General features: G+C 49.2%; 1 protein-coding gene across 1 annotated transcript in view; it reads right to left on the reverse strand.

Annotated features, from left to right (window-relative positions):
• LOC148161625 (putative phospholipid-transporting ATPase IIB) overlaps positions 1-23,081 on the reverse strand; it is a 35,396-nt gene that overhangs the window by 8,505 nt on the left and 3,810 nt on the right. The window contains exons 2-3 of the mRNA XM_088020689.1: positions 7,887-7,999; positions 4,472-4,720 (exon numbers count right to left, since the gene is read on the reverse strand). Of these exons, the coding sequence (XP_087876815.1) occupies positions 4,472-4,720; positions 7,887-7,999 (362 nt within the window). The remainder of the gene's footprint in view (positions 1-4,471; positions 4,721-7,886; positions 8,000-23,081) is intronic.

Genomic DNA, 23,081 nt, shown 5'->3' on the forward strand with positions numbered 1-23,081 from the left:
AATTCAATTATAAGATTGGCAGTTTCTATTTGATTCCGGTAATCTTGGAATTGATAAGACCCCTCTCTATTGTGCATACCTAAGATTTAAAAAGTGTTATGAATTATATAAAAACCTAAAGATGAAAAATTCCATGTATTTTCAATAAAATTTATATTTACTTTTGGCAGGTAACAAGGTAAACATGGAATATAGTATTTTTACAACTTCTAATAAGATTTTTCTTGAGAAACATCTGTGGTCTCAGTTTCCTATGCTTAAGACTGGGAAATAGTCCTTTTTCAATATATAATCACATGCAATTTTTGAGAATTTCTAGACTGTTATATAATACAGAAAAAAATGTGTTCAATCCTTTCTTTGTATGAAAAGGAACATGGCCCCTTTCCTTTAAAGGGCCGTGACCAGGGGCCCACATCTGTTTCAAAGCATATAATGGAATGCTAAGATGGCAATTTATACATCATCTGAATCTTAGCTCTTCCTCTTAGCAGTTTCTCCTAGATTTCCTATTACCAAATAAACATATGTGCTATATACACGATTCCCAAAGCCGCATGCAGTTTGGCCACAACAGATGTCTCCATATTTAGTGGTCAACACAATCTACAGGGTGTACCAGTGGTGCTAATGAAGTCCCATCCCCTGACCAGCAGACTCCAGACCAAGCACACAGAGGAGGAGAGCGGGAGAGATGGCGGAACTGGGCCTCCCCACGTGCCCCAAGCCCGCCTCCCCGTGATGAGCCGGCTGCGCTGCGCAGTTCCTCAACCACCTGCCACACCGCGGCCAGTCCCCGTGTTCACAGGCCGTGCCGGTGATCCTGAGAAGAGCTGGGTGACGCTGGCACTCCACAGTGATGGGGGTTCGCCATCACAAGGTCATCAGGCAGCAGAACGGGGAAAGACCTTTTACTGCGAGACTTGAGACTCGGCCTGGCTATGGACTCCAGGGCTCTGGCTCCTGCTTGAACATCAAGGCCTGATACTCCCAGGAAACTGGTTTCTAGATAAATACCACGGACAGCTCCCTCCTTTCTACCCTAGGCAGGGCAATCCCAGCACCTCCCTGCAGCCTGGGCCTCAAGGGTCCCGCTGAGACCTGCACACACGCGCCGGGGGGTGGGGGGGTGGGGTGGTGGAGGGCGGTGGCTGAGACCCGGACACCCGTGTGGGGGGTGGTCCGGGTGAGACCAGCTCACCTGCGGGGAGGGGGGGCGGTGGCTGAGACCCGGACACCCGTGTGGGGGGTGGTCCGGGTGAGACCAGCTCACCTGCGGGGAGGGGGGGGCGGTGGCTGAGACCTGCACACCGTGTGGGGGGCGGTCCGGGTGAGACCAGCTCACCTGCGGGGAGGGGGGGCGGTGGCTGAGACCTGCACACCCGTGTGGGGGGTGGTCCGGGTGAGACCAGCTCACCTGCGGGGAGGGGGGGGCGGTGGCTGAGACCTGCACACCGTGTGGGGGGCGGTCCGGGTGAGACCCTCACAGGGCACAAAAGAAGACAAGAGTCTGAGGAGGTCGAGAAAGAGCACTACCCCTCCCCTCAAACACCTGTGGCACCACACCACACCCAAAACGTGCCAGGTCGACCCACACAAGCTGCTATGAAGGTGATGGTTCAGGATCAAACAGGCTTTGAGATCCTTCTTTGTCTTCAGCCTCTTTCATTCTTTTCAGTTTAATTTAAAAACTAATTATAGGAATAATAAAGTTACTGTAAAAATGTCTAATAGTAATACAACAGTGTTTAAGAGTGGAAGTTCCCTTTACCCCAGCCCTGACGAGCCCACTGTCAGCTGGTTGTGAACCAACAAGAGCATCCTGGGTGGGGTGCAGGCAGAGGCATGGGGAGAAGTTGGGGTGCATGGGAATGATTTGAGCACAGCTCCCTGAACGCTTCATGTCTGGGAGGCACTCTGAGCCCCACGCAAGCTGTGTGACCCGCAGTGTGCCTGGGACACTGGGGGTGCATCAGCAGGTCTGCTCCAGCTAAATCACCCCTGAGCTGACCCTCCGCAGTGGAGGGGGCCCAGGGCCGCAGGGGTGTGGCAGGCAGCTGCGGGGGCTGGGGGGGGGGAAGACAGGGAGGTGTCTCCATGTGAGCGAGCACTGAGGGGAGGCTGGAGCTAGTGAAACCGGTCTCAGCTTTCCACGTTTAAAGAAAAACTGAACTTTCATCTTTTTGGCTGTTTTTCCCCTGAGTAATGACATGTCATAATTTCTAAAGTAGCTTGTTTTGGTTACCGTGGGATAATTTCCTGACTAAATAAATAAGGCAGTGCCTATGTAACTACCTCTTCAAAAATAAATTTGGTTTTCAAATCATACAGCGGTGCATAAGGCTTAGTAAAACACCAAGCGTTTGCTGGTGCACTTCGGGTTTCTTGCTACTGTTCTTCGTCATTATGAAGTCAGAACAAGGTAAAGGGGTCCCAAGTGTCTGTCTCCACCGTGCGGCCTGTGGGGGGCACTGTGGAGGGACCACGCACACCGGCACTCCCCACCTGCTCCGCCGAGGTGCTTCCCGCACACCATAGGGAGCGCCCAGGAAGACTCACGAGACTCAGTGGTTCTCAGCTATGGGGGCCACTTAGTGCGTCCCTAGAATGGAGAAGCACTGGCTCCACACCAGGCCCAGCAATCAGCACTTCTGGAACCATGCACAGGTACAGAAAAAGGCAGATACACAAAAAAGACTGAAGAAAACAAAATTGTCAGTCCCCGTGCCACGCAGACAGGATGAAGGGTGCCGGTGTGTCCCCTGTGGCTCCCAGGAGACGGCAGACATGGACTGAGGGCGCCTCTGGGAACGAAACCCATCAGGATGGTCGCAAGCAGCTTTCGAGGAATAAACAGGCAGGACTGGCTGCTCCCAGCTGCAGGGAAGCAGGACACGAGCCCCTGCAAGCCGGCACCCACAACACACAACTACACAGTCCTCTCTGGCCCAGGTCCCAAGCCGGCTCTAGCTATGACTCACAGAACGCCTTTCCTAACACGGGAAACTCACAGATTTATCTTCTGACCTCTTAATTAATTTTATTCAGCACAACAGGGACGCTCTTGTCAGCGCTCCAGACTCTGCAGTACACGTTACACCCCAGCACCTTGGCGCTCTTGGTTTCATGCTGTGGTTCCCAGCGGCAGCCTAAGGCCCCAGCCCTTCAGCCTCCCCGACACAGATATCTCAGGGGAAAGCGGCGCGCAAGTTCCTTGCTGTGATGTCATTACAGAAGGACCTCGCTCTTCTGAAATACTCGTTTACGAGAATCACTGGGCTCCTCTCTTTAAAACATTAGATCAGGGGCGCCTGGGTGGCTCAGTTGGTTAAGTGACTGCCTTCGGCTCAGGTCATGATCCTGGAGTCCCGGGATCGAGTCCCGCATCGGGCTCCCTGCTCAGCAGGGAGTCTGCTTCTCCCTCTGACCCTCCCTCCTCTCATATGCTCTCTCTCTCTCATTCTCTCAAATAAATAAATAAAATCTTTAAAAAAAAAAAAAACATTAGATCAGATTTTTCTTTTTTAAACTGTGATTGATGGTACTTTTTGGGAGTTATTACATGATCCAATTTCATACAGTATTTAAAAAAAAAAAAGGTTGTTTGCTTATATTGCTTCCATGGTTGGTTTGATTACAGAATCATCTCAAGAACCTTGACTAAAAGGGAGGGCATAAGAAAACGTTATTTAAAATATACTGGCTGAACAGGAATTGGGCAAATTAATTTAACAATGACTTTTATCAATCTAAAAATAAAAAAAATGGGGGCGTCTGGGTGGCTCAGTCGGTTAAGTGTCTGACTTTGGCTCAGATCATGATCCCAGGGTCCTGGGATCGAGCTCTCCGCTCAGCAGGGAGTCTGCTTCTCCTCTCTGCTGCTCCCCCTGCTTGTGCTCTGTCTCTCTCTGACAAAAACAAATAAATAAAATCTTTAAAAAAAAAAAGTAAAAAAATGATGTAAGGTCAGAAATGACTAATTTGCCACATTGAAGATTTTACTGTTTCTGTCTTCTGTAGATTTTTGAAATGATTTATAGCCCAATTCTCTTTTGAAATAGATATGCTATAGCTAAATTCTGGCAAAACAAACGAACAAACCTGGAAATTTAACACGTAAGCCTGACAATTCATGTGGAAGTAAGAAGATGGGATGATGAGGGAGGAACAGTCTAGGCGCCAGCAGCTTTATTAAGATCTGACTCGGTCACAAATCAGTTTACAAATCAGTAAAACTCTGATTTTTCTCATGTGTTTTCCAGTAACTCAACTCTTAGGCTTTCTGGGGTAAGTGGACACACCAGGACCAAATGCACGAATCTGAGAGAGCCATGTGGCCTTCAGGCCTGGAGCTAAGGCACCATTAGACACGATAATAAAGCTCTCCTTGCATTCATGCCCCTGGAAGAACGAATTCTTGTGCCTCTGATGCAGGTTTGTATCTGACATCCTCTAAGAGGCCCCGACTGACCTCGTCAGGGCTGGCGGCCTGGGAGGTGCGGTTCCCGTCGCTGAAGTCCTGGTCCGCCTCTGCGTACTCGGCCTCCGCGATCACGCCGGCTCGAGGCTCATACACGGGGGTCACGTTGTGGCACAGCGCAATGGCCTTCACAGCTTCGTGGACTCGACTGCTAACACTTTTTCTCACTTTGGGAGCTGAGGACTGGGCCTTTCTTGGTGGTGTTGAACTGGTAGCATTCCCGCTAGCTTGAGACTGCATCTGATAAAATACGAACGTCACAAAATTAAAGAGACAACGTAGTTGATACTGGAGTTACCAGCACGTGTGATTTTTATGAGTGCATCAGCGAGGGATGAGACAAGCAGCTCTTAGGGAACGGGCTCGCTCACGTGACGTGTCCGTGCTAGCGCCGTAAGCACTCGCGTCTCCTGGTCGGCACGGCTACCAAACTGTTGCAGTACTTAGAGTCGGAGGGTTTTCCTTTTCTACATTCACTTGATCCATAGCATTGGCTTGCTAAGTCCGTAATAAGTCATGTTTGTTCTCCTTGTAAAGATGGGGTGAGTTAAAGAGCAAACCAGAGCCATATGCTCCTAACTGCTTTCATGTTTCGTTAAAAAGTGCTGTACCTGAAGTGGACTAAAGCTAAAAGCAGGAAAAAATACTTACGAATCTTCCTTTAATACAATAAAGGAATCCAGCCTGTCACAGCCTCTGTATTAAGAGCTAGTTTTGTGCATGACAGTAACCCCGGCATCTGACGAAAACTGATCCTCACCTCCTATTTCAGACTCTTGCGCTCCAGACGTGACTCCCCGCTCCCTCCATTTGGCTCCCCCCCGCACCAGGCTGCATTCGAGGGCGCTCGCCTCGGCCAGTAGAGTGGCCATTCCCCCCCGCTCCCGGGGGGAGGTGGAGCAGGACCACAGAGGCTCCTCGGTTACCTTCATGGCCACTTGTGACGGCCCTCCCGAGAAAGCCAGGCTCTCGCTTTTGGACGGGGCATGCAGAGCCACCGAGCCGTGACTACTCTGCCCGTGAAGTCACAGTGCTGTCTAATGAAGGGTTTGCTCGTGCAGCTCAGCAGCTGGCACTGCCTCTCCCCTGCGCTCGCCTCCCACCCGCCTGCTGCTTGCACGGCAAAGGGAGAGCGGCACGCAACACGGCTGACTCCCCTTAGGACTCTGTTTATCGATGGCTGTAGAATTTCATTTCACACAAATGCCATTAAAGATTATGCCCTCCATCACCAAATGCTTCCGGAGGGGAAATATAATCAGATTATGAAAGATTCATGTTACATTGCAGTGGACCTGGTAGACTATTATCATCTTAATAAAAAGACAGAATCTCAGGAATAAAATCAATTTTACAAAAGAGTACTATCTAACCAGCCAACCAACAGACAGCTTCGAAAAAAGATTTTTAAAAGACCTCCTCCGTGGAAATAAGTATTAAATATCTGCTATTTTTATACACTGACTCATCCTTTCTGTTTCTAAATTTTCTAGAAAACAGCTTATTTGGAGCTATTAAAATCATATTCATGCATAATGTAAATTTATTTTTTAAAAACAGATTTTACCTGGTACTGTTTCGACCTAGACCTAGATTACCAGGAGAAGGGAAGACCTATTCCTTCTCCTTTTTAGATTTTCCTTCTGTTAATAAATGTTCTAGGTTACAAAATGCTCTGTATTGCACTGAGTGACATCCAACTGAAGAAAGGGCTTGGTTTTAAGTATATGTGTGCTTGTGTAAGTGATCATTACATCCAATAAACACATATGCATTAGATACTTTTCTTTTGACAGCGTCTTGAAAAGTAAAGTATACGCCGTTCTGGTAAACATTACAGAAGAAAGAGAAGGTTTTCACAAACTGAATGTAAGGCAGACAGTACACCTGAATTCGGTCAGAGCAGAAACTGCTCAGGGCGTGTGTGGCTCAGCCCCGTCTGTGGAAGTCAAGTCAGAAGTATGACCATCAATACACAGGGCCTACAGCCTCTGGGGGCGCCGCTGCCAGACGGCCCGTGGGAGCCTCGAGGCGGCAGTGGTCTGTGTACATGCGAGGCCCCGCTTCCCTGGGGGGCGGGTGATGGCACGTTTGCACCTGATATATGCTGGCCTGTTACAACGGGGGTGCCCGAACCTCACAAGAGGCCAGCAGAGAGGCAGAAAAGCAGCCTAGGGAAGTGATGGCTGGCTCTGGGTTCAAACCACAGCCTTGTGTGTGCAGCATCTTAGACACCCTGGGCTTGCAAGGTTTGGTTACTCAGAATCAGTGAATTCAAATGAGTGCAACACGAACGCTACCTGAGAACAGGCTAGGGGACCTCTGCGGCCTAAACTGACCTTTGCAGAGTGGCCTGTGTCTGCCTGCCCCACACCCTGTCATCTGTGGGAACACGTGGCCCTGTGGGCCCCATGTCAGGATCTGGCGTGTCAGGACCTTCCCGGGCCACAGACGCACTTGCAGAGCGCACGGCCTACCAAGTCTCTGGCAAACACTGTGGCTACTAGGCTGTGTATTTCCTGTTCCTGCAACTTCAGAGAGCTCCTGAAGCTCCAGGGAAAGGCCAAGACTTAGGATATACGCCCCCTGCCTCCACCCAAGGAGTCCTTATCTGATCCAGACACAGACGAGGTATTTGCAGATGAAATAACATGACATTTGAGTTTCACTTCACAGTGATATGGTGAAGGAGGAGCAGGGCTACGGAGGGAACCAGGTCTGCGGTGCATGGACAGCTGCTGAGGCCGAATGACAGGGACATAGGGCTCACGATACCGTGTGTCTACTTCTGTTTATGGAAAAGGCAAAAAAATATGAGAAAGTCTTACTAATTATGAAGAAACCCAGAGGAACTGGTAAGAAACACCTGTGATGCAGTATTCTACTTAATAGTCTTAAAAATACTACCTATCCTGAGTAATCTTTTGGAATATTTCACTAAGAAAATTATTTAATATGAATAAATGGTTTAAGGTCATTATATCCTTTCTATTATTTTACAATATAGAAATGCTCATTCAAAATTGTTCAGTGGCTCAGTCGGTTAAGTGGCTGCCTTCGGCTCAGGTCATGATCCCAGGGTCCTGGGAGCGAGCCCTACATCGGGCTCCTTCCTCAGCGGGGAGCCTGCTTCTCCCTCCCCCTGCTTGTGCTCTCCCTCTATCTCTATCAAACAAACAAACAAACAAACAAACAAATAAATAAATAAAATCTTTACAAAGAATAAAAAAAATAAAATAAAATTGGTTCAAAAACTGCTTCTTGATTTATAAATTAAAACTGAGTGTTTTAGGACATTCAAAGATGTTTGCCGATTTCCAGATCAGCGGATACAGTGGGTTCCGGCTGGTTCGACAGAGCCAGGCACTTTTGCAGGCAGCTCCCGTGCGGATGCCAATGAGCTTACCTGTGAGTATGGATTCCTGAGGTGGCTCTGGATCTCCTCCATCGTGTCTGCTCCATAAGACACAGTCCCCAGGTGCAGCCTCTTAAACACCATCTCGTTCTGGGTGAGGGTTCCTGCAACAAAGACCAGGTCACAGAGGAAAGCTCATCAACGGGACCAGGACTCCCCATCCCGTACGTGGACCTCCACGGGCCGAGCTCTCATAGTTGGGCGCCCCTCGGCATTGAGAATGCTCTGCTCTGTAATTCCAGCAGCTAGGAATGTCCTTCCCCACTGAGGACAAGTGTCCCTCCCAGATCCCTCCGGAAGAGCGCGATAACGTGAAGGGCTCTAACTACCTGAAGAAAGTGTGGCCTCTGTCTTTCAGTTCAGATGCATTGTTTGGTACAAATATAACTTCTGCCTGTTCTGAAAGAGACAGGCGTGAAACTGGAAAACAGAGTCACTACCTTTGTAATTATACTCTAGAACACTGCCTGAGAAAGACATCAACTAGTCCCAAATTAGCGTGCCTACCAGTTTTTTAAAAAAAACACCCAATTTTGAAAAATTAAGTATTTTTCATTGAACAGAAACAGATGCATTTAACCCTTAGCACCACTTGCATCATGTGGAGCAACAGAAAGGTCAGTGAGCAGGGAGGCACGTTCCCTTTAGCTGGGCTTCTGCCCGGTGAGCTGCCTGGAGGTGCTCACGTCCCTCCAGATGGCCAGGGCTCACTCCTGGGGACAGCCAGTCCATGTAGGCCAGGCACTCATGTGTGCTTGAGCATGAGGAAGTGCTTCACCCCTGGTGTGTAAGGAAGTCAGTTAAGAGAGGAGCACGCACAGGTCAATTTTATGAGATGTCTTGGGTCTGCCAAATACAGTGAAGTAACATCATGAAAGGCAGCGAGACGTTAACATTATTTCAAAAACGGTGAATTTTCATTAAAAGTGACACATAAATTCACAATGGTACACATCTTCATGACTCTGAAAACCCTAAACATTGTGTATGTGTATCACTTAATATAAAAATGCACACACAATACGCACATAGGATTTTTGCTTACTGGGTTTTCTAGAAGTAAAGCAACCTGGGGAAGTGTGAACACCTGTGAGCAGGGGCGTCAGGTACGGTAACGAAAAGTGCGGTCATGTAGGCCCCCGGGCTTTTCTGCACTTACCTCACAGCTCACAGAAGGATCACCCACTGACTGATGTAATTATCAATGTGGATATGAACAATCCTATCCCCACTCAGTTAGAAGCTGGGCTTTCCACACGGTTATAAGGCACCCATAAAATATTAACTAACTTCTGTTTTCTTTGGCACATGTGATGTGGAAGATATAATAAAAAGTGTTTTCACATCTATCCATGACTCCATACACATTGGTGTTCAAAACAAAATAGCTCAGAACTCCCACTACAGGACAGGAAGGCTACGTTAACATGAAGGAAAATCCGTATTTCATAACACTGTTTCAGAGACTGTTTTGAATAACCTTCTTACAAGAATGGATAGAATACATACATTAGGGTCTCATAAATTTCAAAGAGCAGCTCTTCTCAGGGATGCTGATCAGTTTTAGAAATTTTGCTTTTTCAAAATTCTATTTAGCCCGTTTAGTACCTCAATTAAATGGCACCTAAGTTTCCTGAAATCAAAATTATGTGAGAAGTACAGTTTAAAAGGGTTTCCTGGTTATGTCATCCTCATTAAGTAAAGCAGAATTAATTAAAATAGTTTAAAGAATGTAATTAAAAACAATTCAGCTTCCAAATGAAATAAGGAAGTTCTAGAAATTATTTACATCACAGATTTGAGATGAAGACAATAGTTACCTATCATCAAAAGCTAATGAAATTGTACATTAATTCCTATTAGAATAAGCACCAAGCTCACCTCTGTTACGTGTGCCCAAATGAGCAGTTCCCTGAAAATTTATTATTTAAAAAAAAATATTTTACTCATCAGATTGACATAATTAAAGAATTTCCTGTAGACACTTTTTCCTCTGACATACACTGAATGTGAGGCTTCGAATCTACGGTGGGCTGTGGTATGAGGCAGTTTATAAATACGATGACAATAAATAATACTTTTCAACCTTTTTATTACTAAGAATTTTACACGTATGGCAAAAATAAGAATACTACGCCTGCACAGTTCCTACCAAGAATAAACTACTATTTCTTTAGGTTTGTAAACCACTGAACGCAAGTGGCAAAAGACCCTAAGTGAAGGGTGCTCTGCCCTGCTCACTGGCTCACACCGCGGGATCCGCGGGGATGGAACGGGGATGCGCCCAGTTCACCCAGTGCGAAGACCCACCGTCTCACAGTGCTGTTGCTGGAACTGGGTGGATCACTTCCGTGTTTCTTTTTTGTGAAAACTGAAGGCTGACATACACTATCTGTTTCAGGTGTACACGGCAGCGGTTCGCTATTTTTATACAAAATGCTCCCCGTCTGAGTGCGGTCGCCATCGGTCACCGCACAGCCCTAGTACAGTATCACCAGCCACACTCCCCATGCGGTACTGTACATCCCCGGGACTCATTTGATAACCGGAGGTTTGCGGCTCTCCCCCCTCCTCCGCCCCCTCCCCTCTGGCAACTACCCATTTGTCTCCATGTCTTTGAGTCTGTTTCTCTTGTGTTTGGTTATTTAGATTCTGCAACTTTGGCTTTCTCGGACTCATTTCACTGAGCACCATACCCTCTAGGTCCATCCTTTTTGTCAAAAATGGCAAGATTTCATTTTTATGGCTGAGTAACATAGGTCTCTACCACCTCTCCCGTATCCATTCATCTACGGATGGATGCTTGGGATGTTTCCAGATCTCAGATGTTGTAAATAATGCTGCAAACATAGGGGTGGTGTGTATCTTTGTGAATTAGTGTTCATTTTGTTTGGATAAACACCCAGAAGTGCAACTGCTGGATCACATGGTGATTCCTTTTAATGTCTTGAGGAACCTCCACACCGTTTTCCAGAGGGGCTGCGCCCGCTTGCGTTCCCACCAGCCGTGCACGGCGGTTCCCCTTTCTCTGCATCCTTGCCGACACCTGTTGATTTTAGCCACTGTGACCTGTGTGAAGGAGATGTATCATCGTAGTTTTGATTTGTATTTCTCCCACGATTAGTGATGTTGTGCATCTTTTCATGTGTCTACAGGTATTCTTTGAAAAAATGTCCTTTCAGATCCTCTGCCTATTTTTAAACTGGGGCGTTTTAATTGTTTGATACTAAGTTGTCTAAGTTCTTCATATGTTTTTGGATATTAACCCCTTACAGGATGGATGACTTGAAAATATCTGCTCCCATTCAATAGGTTCCTTTTTCATTTTGTTGATGGGTTTCCTTGGCTCTGAAGAGGCTTTGTAGTCTGATGAAATCCCATTTGATGGAATCCTGTCTGTTTATTTTAGCTTTTGTTGCCCTTCCCTGGAGAGACAGTTCCAAATAAATGTTGATAAGGCCGATGTCAAAGAGATTACTGCCCGTGTTCTCCTCTGGAACCTCTGGTTTCTGGTCTTCAGTCCTGTGTTCATCTTGTGTGGTGCGGGACAAAGGGCCGGTTTCCTTCTTCTGCACGCTGCTGTCCAGCTCTTGTGGCACCACGTGCGAGGACACTGTCCGCTCTTGCCCTCCTCGGCCTACCTTAGTTGCCCATTTACGGGTGCGGTTTTTTTCTGTTCCCCTGGTCTGTGTGTGTGTCGTGCTGGGGCCACACTGTTAGGATTCTCTGGCTTTGCAGACATTCTAGGGTCTAAGGTGTCACCATTCCCAGATCTCATGGTGCCCAGCTCCACCCACTCTTCCTCTAGGATGGTTGTTCTACCCTGTGGACGCACAGCCTTGGCCTCCCCTTCCGCCACCTGGCCCGCACGCCCCCTGACCAGCAGCACCCGCCCCTGCCGGAGCGCCCCCTGAGCGCCTGACTGCGGGCACTGCCGCCCCCCTGCCGCCCACCCCCTCACCGTGAAACACCGGCTGAGGCTGGCGAGGGGGTCCACAGGCACGCAGGCGGAGGCGGGTGACGGAGCTGCCCCACACGCCGCCCTCATCATCCTCCGTCCTTTCTGCCAACCCTCAGACCTCCTCACACCAGCCGCACAGGTGTGGTGCGGGGGCTCTGCCGCGGCTACATGTACTCTGGGGCCCTCACCGCTCATCCCGACTTGCGAGACTCGGGAATGGCTTCTGACCTCCTGACTGGTGCCGCCTTCCTAGAATAAGGACCCTTCATTCTCCTCCCTCCCTCAAACACAACCAGCAGTGTCCACCGTCTACATGAAATGTCAGCTGGGCAGCGCACTTCACGGCTGCTGGGACCTGCCAGGCCCCTGAAATGCTAGACGATTACAGAATTAGAGCTCTCCAGTTTAGAAAATAGCAACTACCAGGAATCTCAATGAAATGATAGGAAAAAATAAGAAACATATGCATTTCATAAGAAACAACTCTAGTTTAAAGAAAAAACTGCTACCTCACAAGGAAATGTGTGATTCCTCCCCCTGGGTGGCATGCCTACCACAGGCCTTTCTCGTGTCCGCCAGCCTCCTGAGTAAGGGCTGCTGGCCTCTCTTCTGACTTCTCCTGCAGCAATTCTGGATTCCACAGCGGCACAGGGGGCTGCCCGCATCCCCCGCCTGGCACCCCACTGGCCGTCCCTGTGTTGAGTGGCGCAGGATCAGACCAGTGCCCGGCACCGCGCAGCATATCAGCTTCACGTCACCGTCATGTGTGGATCTGCACGGCCAGCATGGCCATCAAGATGCAGAGGCGTCCCATCTGCACCAACATGGTCCTCGCCTGCATCCGTGGCCACATCCATGCCCTCGCCCACCCCTAGTCTGGCACGACCCATCAGTTCTTCACCGCGCTGATTCTGTTTGTGACAATGGCCGTCCAGGCTGCCCGCCCAGCAGACATGAAAGTCCGACCCTTAGCCTTCTTGGACTCCATGCTGGCCTGGGAGCTGGGTCATCTGGACAGCCAGTAGAGGTTGGAAGTCTAGGGTCCCCACTTGGTCTTCGGAGACAGAGGGTGGGGCCTTTGCTGAGCACAAATGGACAGGGAACACTGTGCAAGCTGCTGCTGCACCATGCGCTGACTGGACACACTTACATGTGGCCATGGGATGGCCACCGCCGTAGTGACTCCTCCGTCCGTCACATCATCACGGGGCCACGTGTGCTGTGCTTTCTCCAACGGCTGGAATGGAAGCGTGAGTGTTCCTGTCTTGCCAGGCTGCTCCTTCGGTCACAGAGAGCAGCTCTTCTCGGCCTGTCTGTGCCACTGGCATTTCTGCATCGCTGGCTTCTCCAGGCCCCAGTCTGGGCATGAAGCGGAACACCAGGGAACTGACTGCTGGTCCTCCTGATGGGGCGAGCCTGCCTTCCTCCCTCCCCGCTCACAGTCTTCTTGTGTGCGCTGCACGTAGCACGTCAGGTGCACGGTGTGCTCAGCAGGACAGACAGGGAGAAGAACATCCACTCCATCGTTCTGGAATTGGAGGCCTTCATTTATATTAAAAGTTGTAAATACTTGTTGTACCTTCTCACACCCTGGGATCACCTAGTTTAGGTATATAACCTCTTCCAACTTTTCCACTGGTAGAGACAAGTATGCATTTATAAACTATTTTTTCACATGACTACACACAGGGGTATTCCACGTTATTTTTAGGGGGTATACCATAAACCCAGTATGGTACACAAGGTTCTGCTGGATCTTCCTCCCAAACACGGATACTCAGATGGTTTAAAATTTTTTGTTATCACCAAAAAATGCAGCTACAAAACCATTATTTATGTGGGGTAGATTCTTAAAGATGAGATTTCGGAGAGTACAGTTTGAATTTACATATAGGGCCATGCCAGTGACCCACACGTTATACTGACCAGGATGCCTTCCGCCCACATTGGGTGCTCAGCAAGGCCGTCGACTGGCATCAGCTCAGAATCACAGAACTGTTCAGAGGCACTCGCCCTAAATTATGTTAAGATTTGACAGTTACACATTTACTTACCTAGTGATAAATTTACATTTATACTGGTCTCCTTATGTAAATTCTACTATCCATATATACCTTTTTTTTAAAAAAGATTTACTTATTTATTTTGAGAGAGTGAGAATGAGAGAGAGAGAGAGTACAGGAGAGCGGGGAGGGTCAGAGGGAGAAGCAGTCCCCTCGCCGAGCAGGGAGCCCGATGCGGGACTCGATCCCGGGACTCCACGATCATGACCCGAGCCGAAGGCAGTCGCTTAACCAACTGAGCCACCCAGGTGCCCCTATCCATATATACCTTGCAAATGCTCACGTTCTTAAGAAGTCTTGAGACTACACACTGTTATAATAAAACATTTTGGTTTTAAATGAATAGTTTTTCTTTGAAGATTGCATGTATTTTACATCAAGGCAGCAGAGTGGGTAGGACCTCCAAGGTGCCCATGGGATTAGGTCTCCTGCTCCACGGCCTCAGATCAACAGGGTGGGGATGCTGCGTTCAGGCTGGGCAGTGGCTCTGTGTCTGACTGTGTGCATCCCAGCAGACCCTGAGCACTGCTGCCCACTCACCACCTGGGAGATTTTAAATCCTGATACCCAAGTCACAGCCCCTTATCACCTGGACCAGAGTGCCCGGGGAGAGAGCTGGTCTCTACACAAGGCAATGGTGGTTCCACGCAATATCTGGAGTGTGGGAAAAGGAAGGATCAGCTTCAGAGAATTAAGAGGAACGTAAACCCCACACTCCTGTGCCTCGGTGTTAAGACACCACGCTTCCAGCAATCGGTCCCCCTCACGTTGATTCTTTCCCTTCACCATTGAGTATGCTGTCAACTGGATCAGGGCCAAGACACCGAAGAGACAAAGCTCAGTGATGGCTGCTTGACCTCGCTCCCTTTCAAACGCACTTCCATGATCACCTCAACTGTACCGTGTGTATGAGAACTGTGTTTATTTCACGCTTGGTATCAGCGTGTCCTCCTCCCACACTCTCCACTCATCATGGAAAAAGGAATTGAAACACACGATTGCCTCCATTGCCAAGGCGGTGACATGATACTGCTGTCCAACAAGCACGTCCCCATGACCCAGCGTGAGCGAGCCGTCCCAAGTCACAGCCAGCCTGTCTGGGAGAGGGTGTGGGCACGCCCAACTCACAAACCCAGACAGCATGTGAACAAAGGCGGGGGCGAACACACGCTTACCACGAGTTCACAGTCCGCACGACGTAAGGAATACAAAAGTGCATCGAAGTAAAAAGTATGACAAAGAAACCCAGACCCCTTGGCTGCATCAGTACCGCACGCAGCAGACAACCAGCCACTGGAAGAAACCTGCTACGACACTTCACCGAAGACACAGGAATGAACAGGACGTGCGCAGAGGGCACAGGTCGGACTGCGTTCTCCTGCGTCTTCTCCAGGACCCGGGGTCACACTGGCCTCTCCAGCACCAAAGATTCTCCTGAAGCAGTACTGCAGGAGACCTCCTCCTCACGCCGGAGGAGACATTGATACGTGGAGCACGGCAGCACGCATGGCCTCTGGCGTCTGTAAGCTCGGGCACCTGACACTGGGGATGCCTCTGCTCTTCATGCACGTGCTGACTCTGTCAGGTCATCAACCTCTGCTTCCCAACGGCAAGATTAGGAAGTAATTCTAAGGTTCATGGAATTAAATATAGTACTAAGTATAATGATTGAATGACAGTTTAGTTTTATCAAGGCAAAATATGCCTAAGCACCTGATTTAGCTACATCTCGTCCTTCATTAAGCTAAGTGTAATATCACATATTTTAACGTCCCAAATGTTGGCAAGGATGTGGAGAAAGGGGAACCCTCCTACACTGTTGGTGAGAATGCAAAGCTGGGGCAGTCACTCTGGAAAACAGTATGGAGGTTCAAGATGTTGAAAATAGAGCTACCTTACAACCCAGCAATTGGGTATTTACCCAATTACTAAATACCCCAAATACTTTGGGGTATTTACCCCAAAGATACACATGTAGTGAAAAGAAGGGGCACCTGACCCTCAATGTTTATAGCAGCAATGTCCACAATAGCCAAAATGTAGACAGAGCCCAAATGTCCATCGACAGACGAATGGATAAAGAAGACGTGGTCCATATATACAATGGAATATGACTCAGCCATCAGAAAGGATGAATACTGAACATTTACATCAATGTGGTTGGAACTAGAGGGCATTATACTGAGCAAAATAAGTCAATCAGAGAAAGACAGTTATCATATGATCTCACTGAAACAAGGAACTTAAGAAACAAGGCAGAGAATCATAGGGGAAGAGAGGGAAAAAATCAAACAAGATGAAACCAGAGAGGGAGACAAACCATAAGACAAACCTCTTACCTCTAGGAAACAAGTTGAGGGTTGCTGGAGGGGAGATGGGTAAGTGGGGGATGGGGTAACTGGGTGATGGGCAGTAAGGAGGGCACGTGATGTAACGTGCACTGGGTGTAATATGAGACTGACAGATCACTGACCTGTACTTCTGAAACTAATGTTATATGCTAACTGATTTTAATTATAAATGAATAAATAAAGAGGAAGGGGAGGTTTGGCAGAAAGATACAGGATGCTGACACCAAAGGACAGAAACGGAAACAATTACATTACTGTTTCTCAACCAGATGAAAAAGTTTTCTAGCTAGAGCCCAAGGCTGGAAAGCACTGAACAAAAAAGCAGAAGACGCTTTGTTACGTAATACCCTCCTGTCCTGAAAACTGGATCTGTTGGAAAAACTGTTTTTTTTTCTTTTTTTAATTTCCTGACTTTGCAGACTATTGTTACTTGTGGTACTTAACACGGATTTAGGAATACGCGAATATTTTTAAAAGCAGATGACAATATGTTTAGAGAAAAACCACGTGTCCCTCTGAACTGGTTTTTGGAGCCACGCACGGAGTTATTAACGGCTGGTGGTCAACGCCACGAGGCAGCCTCGGAGTGCGAGCAGGAAGCCGCGCTGCAGCGGGAAGCGCACCTGAGACACGACGGGGTTGTGTGTGGGAGGTGCGGCTGACGGTTCTTCAGACACGTACCTCATCCTGCCCTCAGGTGTGAGCCCCTCTGCACCTCTGCCTCGGTGGGCCGGAGAGAAGCAAGGGGAACCTGGGCGAGTTTGTGGAGAGGAGGGTCTACAGACTTCCATGCTCATGCGGCTTCCCTGGAGGGGCTGACGAGGAGCTGGTCCCGCTGGGCGGTCCCGAGGATAACCAGGCGCCGGCACACGTATGCTGCTCTACTATGGGAGCTGACCTCAGGAGAACAACGCTGACTTAGAATGTCTTATGGCCAGACGCCCGACTGTGTGCAAACGCACCCGGGACACCCTCGGGGCGCGTGCTGGAGCATCGCTCTCACAGTGCTGTGTGTGCGTACGTGTGCATGTGCACATGCGTGTACACAGGTGTACCGACTGCGGGGATAAAGCAGAACATGCAAGAAATTTCAACTACAAATGTGAGAACAAGAAGTGCCAGGAACTGACTTCCGGCAATGTGTTTTCTGTCCCAACCCGTCTGCGTTTCTTAAGGGAAATGTCCAACGTACCCCAAAGCGGACAGAATGGCATCATGTAAAGTGGCGAATGGAGGCCTCACATCAGCAAGGACCACCTCAGGGCCACGCTCCTGGGACCTGCCACTTCCTGCCTGAGCGTGTCAGCTATTAACAACAGAAGGGGCTGCTACAATAAATGTAACCCCCATGTTATCACAGCAACAAACAGCAGGAGCTCCTCAGCATCAAATACCAAGGCCAGGCCTGGTTCCCGTTGTGTTTCTACACTGTTTGCTTGAGTGTGGGTCCAGGTGAAGCCTCCTGAGCCCAAGGCCACAGTCTTCTCTGCTCTCTCGTTCTTCCTTGTAAATGAACTTGCTCCAGTGTGTTCCCTACGGTCTGGACTTGGGTGCTGATGGGCCTCTGGGCTCTGCAGACACTCTGTGCAGAGGCAGAGCCCCTCTGTCAGAGGCACATCCGCCCGCCTCTTCCTGTGCCAACGATCAGGTCCTATGCCCATTAACCCACCACAGCTTGAGGGTGGCATCTCTCTGAGTCACATGGTAGATGGTTTACTCAGAGCATCTTGCTCCCGAGACTACTGAAGACGAGCATTCTGGCATTCCCAAATGCAATACTCCATGTGGACAGCAAGTATTTTCCAAAACCAAAGGCACATCATGATTACTGCTCCGATCACAGACTGTTTCTAGACAGCAAATCTGGAGCTGTAGAGTGACTGCTATTTTATTTTATTTTTTATTTATTTATTTTTAAAGATTTATTTATTTGAGAGCAAGAATGAGAGAGAGAGAGTACATGAGAGGGGGGAGGGTTAGAGGGAGAAGCAGGCTCCTCGCTGAGCAGGGAGCCCGATGCGGGACTCGATCCCAGGACTCCAGGATCATGACCTGAGCCGAAGGCAGTCGCTTAACCAACTGAGCCACCCAGGTGCCCCGAGTGACTGCTACCTTAATACACTGCTTTAGCTCACTGTCCTCAGTCAGCCTGGTGATAGCATTTTAAGTTCTGAGATGAAAACTCCAACTACGCAGTTACGTTTGCTTCCTGCTGCCGTTTGGAGAACTCTCTAGAGTAATGCACAAAGACCCCTTGAAATTATGGGAGGCCACAGAGTTCCCATAGACACATACAAGCACATACTAAAATAGTAAATACACTGTTGCATTTAAAAATTTAGTTTAAAATAATTAAAAGATAACATATCCAGATTTAAACTATTTCTTTCTTCTTTTGGGCTTTGTTTACATTTATTTTTTATTTTTTGGGTTATGTTTATAAAGATTTTTATTTTATTTTTTTATAAAGATTATTTATTTATTTATTTATTTATTGAGAGCGAATGGTAGAGAGAGAGCACGAGAGGAAGGAAGGTCAGAGGGAGAAGCAGACTCCCCGCTGAGCAGGGAGCCCGATGTGGGACTCGATCCCGGGACTCCAGGATCATGACCTGAGCTGAAGGCAGTCGCTTAACCAACTGAGCCACCCAGGTGCCCTATAAAGCTTTCTATTAAGATAGATACCTAGAAGTTCTTTATTCTGGTGCTTCATGGAGCCAAAGAGAATGAAACAAAAGACAAGTTTAGAGTAGTTTCTGAAAACTCAGCAGTTTAAAAAAATGATCATTTTAGGTCTTAAATGTAGGTCTGTGATCCATCTGGAGCTAGTTTTTGTGTGTGGTGTGAGGTAGGGGTCCCCCTTCATTCTTCTGTATGTGGACGTCCTGCTCTCCCTGCCTGTCAGTTGAAGGGGCTGGTCCTCCCCAGTGAGGATGGCGGCACCCGTGCTGGAATCCAGTCGACCGGCAGCGTCAGGCTTTAGTTCTTCCCGGCACACCGTCCTGGCAGCCTTATTGGAAGTCGTCTGAGTGTCCAGCTAGGGACTGATGTCCGGACTGTGGATGCCACCCCCTCGATCTCAAGGTCTGTCCTCACACCAGCACCATCCTGTCTTGATCCCTGCAGCCTGGTGGCAGGCTCTGGGATGAGGAACTGTGGAGTCCTTCCATTTGCTCTTGTCCCAAGATTGTTTACACCACTCTGGGCGCCCACCCTCCCTGCATTTCCACAGGAATTCTAGGATCAGCTTGTCAATTTCTCCAAAGAAGGCAGCTGGGATGTTGAGAGGAATCGTGTAGAATCTGTAAATCAATTTGGGGAATCCTATTGCCATCTTAACACTATAAAATACTGATTTCATTTTTTTGATGCCATCATAAACAGAACTGTGTTCTTAATTCTATTTTTGGATAGTTCGTTGCTAGCGTATAGAAATACAATTCATTTTTGTATATTCATCTTGTATCTCAAACCTTACTAAATTCATTTATTGCTTCTAACAGATTTTAGGGGATTCCTTATGATTTTCTTTTTTTAAAGATTTTATTTATTTGACAGAGAGAGACACAGTGAGAGAGGTAACACAAGCAGGGGGAGTGGGAGAGGGAGAAGCAGGCTTCCTGGGGAGCAGGGGCTTGATCCCAGGACCCCGGGACCATGACCTGAGCCAAAGGCAGACATTTAACGACTGAGTCACCCAGGCACCCCTCCTTATGATTTTCTGTTTGAAGACCATGTCACACACAACTAGCTTCACTCCCCTTTATAGCATGGATGCCTTTCTCTTCTTGCCTACCCGCCCTGGCTAGAACCTTGCTCATAGCAGCATTCTTCCAAACAGAAACAGGAAAACCTACACTAATGTCCCTCAACTGAGATGGAAATGAAATGTGGTCTATCCACACGACGGAGTATCGCCTGCAATAGAAAGCAGTCAGGTACTGAGACACGCGACAGTGCGGGTGAACCTGGAAAGTGTCTGCTGAGCAAATGAAGCCAGACACAGAAGGCCACACGGTGTGAGCTTCCACTCCTGGGAGAAGTCCAGCACAGGCAGACCGGCTGAGGCATACGGTCGACCAGGGGTCACCGAGGGCTGAGCGAGGGCAGGGAAGCAAGGGGGTTGCTGCTGTGCACCAGGTGGCCTTGTGAGGGAGCTCGGACCGCACTGACAGCACACGGTGGTTGTGCCCAACGCTGGCGCGACCTGCCCCAGTGGCCTGCCGTCCGAGTCAAACGCTGCATCTGGTACCCTCGTCCTAGTTGCTGATAAATCACGTTTTATGGAGGTTATAACAGACATATTCAAACAAATGACTATCATTTCATCAAATAAACGATGAAATTTTTGGCTCAGTTATTTTGCCATTTGGATGAATGCATCTGCATCTCGCTGGGTGAGAGACTGGGTTATGGATGCAGACGCTCCTTTATGTAGGGGCGCGTATCTTCTAACATACTAAGGTGAATCCTGGAAGGATCTTTTTAACTTTCAATGATGTTTCTATTTCACAGCAGACCCTGTAAAATGCTGAGCAGGAAAGTCAGGGCGAGTTTGAGACTTTCTACACCCTCTTGTACAGCAGGGGCGTCTAAGGTTAAGCCAGTTACTAAAAGAGTCAGTAATGCAAAACCGCTTTTCAAATCTTAAACAATTTTCATGATTTCAATCAATTGATAGGTCATACAATTTTTGTCATCTTAATTCAACTGTTAGTATGTCCCAAGTCTGAAGCTTCATGATAGGGATGGGCAGACGCCACCAGAAGGCTTCCCCGCGACCTGGCCGTTAGGAGAGCGCCAGGGACGGAAAATGTCTTTGGACAAAAGGCGTGTTTTGTGATTCCTGAAGAAGGAAAATGCTGTAGCTCCTTAATAAGGCAGAGGGCTCTGGAGGACGAGCAGCAAAGCAGGTAGAGGGGAACTCAATTTCTAAGGACAAAGTCCTGCAGGCACACGTCTCAGGGCAGCGACGGAGACGATTCACAGGCAGGCAGAGGACACGTTGCTGGAGACGCAGCTGCAAAGTGTTCTGACCCAGTGTTTGGCAGGTGGCGCGGCCACACCGCAGCTCGTGCGTGGGACAGCCAGGGCGTGGCAACCACACAGAAACAAAGGAAAGTCTGCCCGCGGCACACTGGGGACAGGCCACCCACCCAACCCCATGGACTTCCAGCGCAGGATCCAGGCCGTGAGCAATGATCACGTGAGATCAACACAAAGCTACTCAGACTTTACCACGAAGCAATGAGGGATGGAAACACAACTTCTAATACCCTGCAGACTGTGGCCATATTCTTTGTTAATCTGTATTTGCTGTAAATGAGGCTTTCTCAGAAGACCGCGGTTCCCAGTACAATAGGCCTCTGTTCAACCACTGCCTGCATCAAGTGCCTCACCTGGGGTGAACAGCCCAGCACACACACAAGTGCGCGCTCCGGTCATGCACAGTGCCAGACCCTGCAGGTGTGTTGGCGCCAGAGGCCCCAGCTGTCATCTGCAGGCCAGAGAGCCTGTGCCTGGCCCCAGCTTACAGGGCCCCTGGCTTACGGGACATAACCCCCAGCTCCAGGTCTCCCCGGCGAGGCACGCACGCCATGGTCCGCTGCCCCTGCCACTGTGGACACGGCGCTTCCCGCTGCAGAGGATGCGGCCTTGGGAGCTGACACGAGCCGGGTGCAAACCGCACGGCCAAGCCAGGTAACGGGTGCTATCGACACGGTGCGCATCCTAAATGACCTGTCTCAGGGCGTGGTTTGGGAATGCTCTGTCATACAGGAGCATAAAGATTCCCAACAAAGGAATTCGCGGCTCGCTCTAACAGGCTGCAGCCGGAGCGAAGTTTTAGGATTTCCGAGCCCTCCGCAGCACCGCTCTCAGGAGCAGCCGGCGTAGAGATGGGGGCTCCCCAGCGGACTCGGTGCAGACGACCTGCCCTAGCATGCCAGCGCCGTCTGCTCATTTATCACGGCACGTCCACCATTTCTGGGCAGTGTCAACATGCTCTGCACCCTGGCAGCTAACAGATGTCCGCTCTTGTCGAATGAACTGCTTCATGTTTCACGCACTGCTGGCCACACGCGTCACTATGGCAACATCATTCATTTCAGATCTTACCGGAAACGTGCACCCCAATCAAACCTAATTACACCACACCGCTTTCTTGTCCACAAGAAGGAAACTGTAATGCAATTGCGGGACACTTCGTTCTCTGTTCTGCTGGGGCAAACGAGAGGCCGCGTGATGGACGCTTCTTGTCAGAAAGCGTATTGATGAGGCACAAGCCCGATCACGATCACACCGAGGACCGCCTTATGGGCAGGTCAGCAGCGAAAGGCTCCTCACACAGCAGCTCATTCGATTAAGCAGATGATGTCTGCATACGGTCTTACACCCCAAGTTCTCTACCCTCTGCCAAACCACCACCCCCGTCAGACCCTCTGCGATGGTGGAGCCCACCATAGTGACCACTGGGCCCCGGCCAACTGCAGAGGACCTGAATCAGTCACACGACGAGAATGCTACAACACAGAGCACAGTTACTTCAGTCCCTGCCGGACGACGCTTCCCAGTAACAACAGATACGCAGCTGCGCCGGACCCCCCGGCAGGGCAGGTGAGCGCAAGTTCGAGCCATGCAGCCCTCCCGGCAGACAACGCATGGCTCTGCTCGGAGGCTTGGGGGTCCCCGGAGGCCGCACGCTGCCCAGAGGTGAGGGCCCAACCCCCGTGTGCCGGCGGCCTCCATCTGTGTGAGAAGCTGGTTTCTAGACTAGTCCTACTATGTGCTGGCAGTGTGGTGACAATTACAC

Source organism: Eumetopias jubatus, unplaced genomic scaffold, assembly GCF_037043125.1.
Source record: "Eumetopias jubatus isolate StellerSeaLion01/CBP00866 unplaced genomic scaffold, mEumJub1_p1.0 scaffold_107, whole genome shotgun sequence".
Classification (NCBI taxonomy): Eukaryota; Metazoa; Chordata; class Mammalia; order Carnivora; family Otariidae; genus Eumetopias; species Eumetopias jubatus.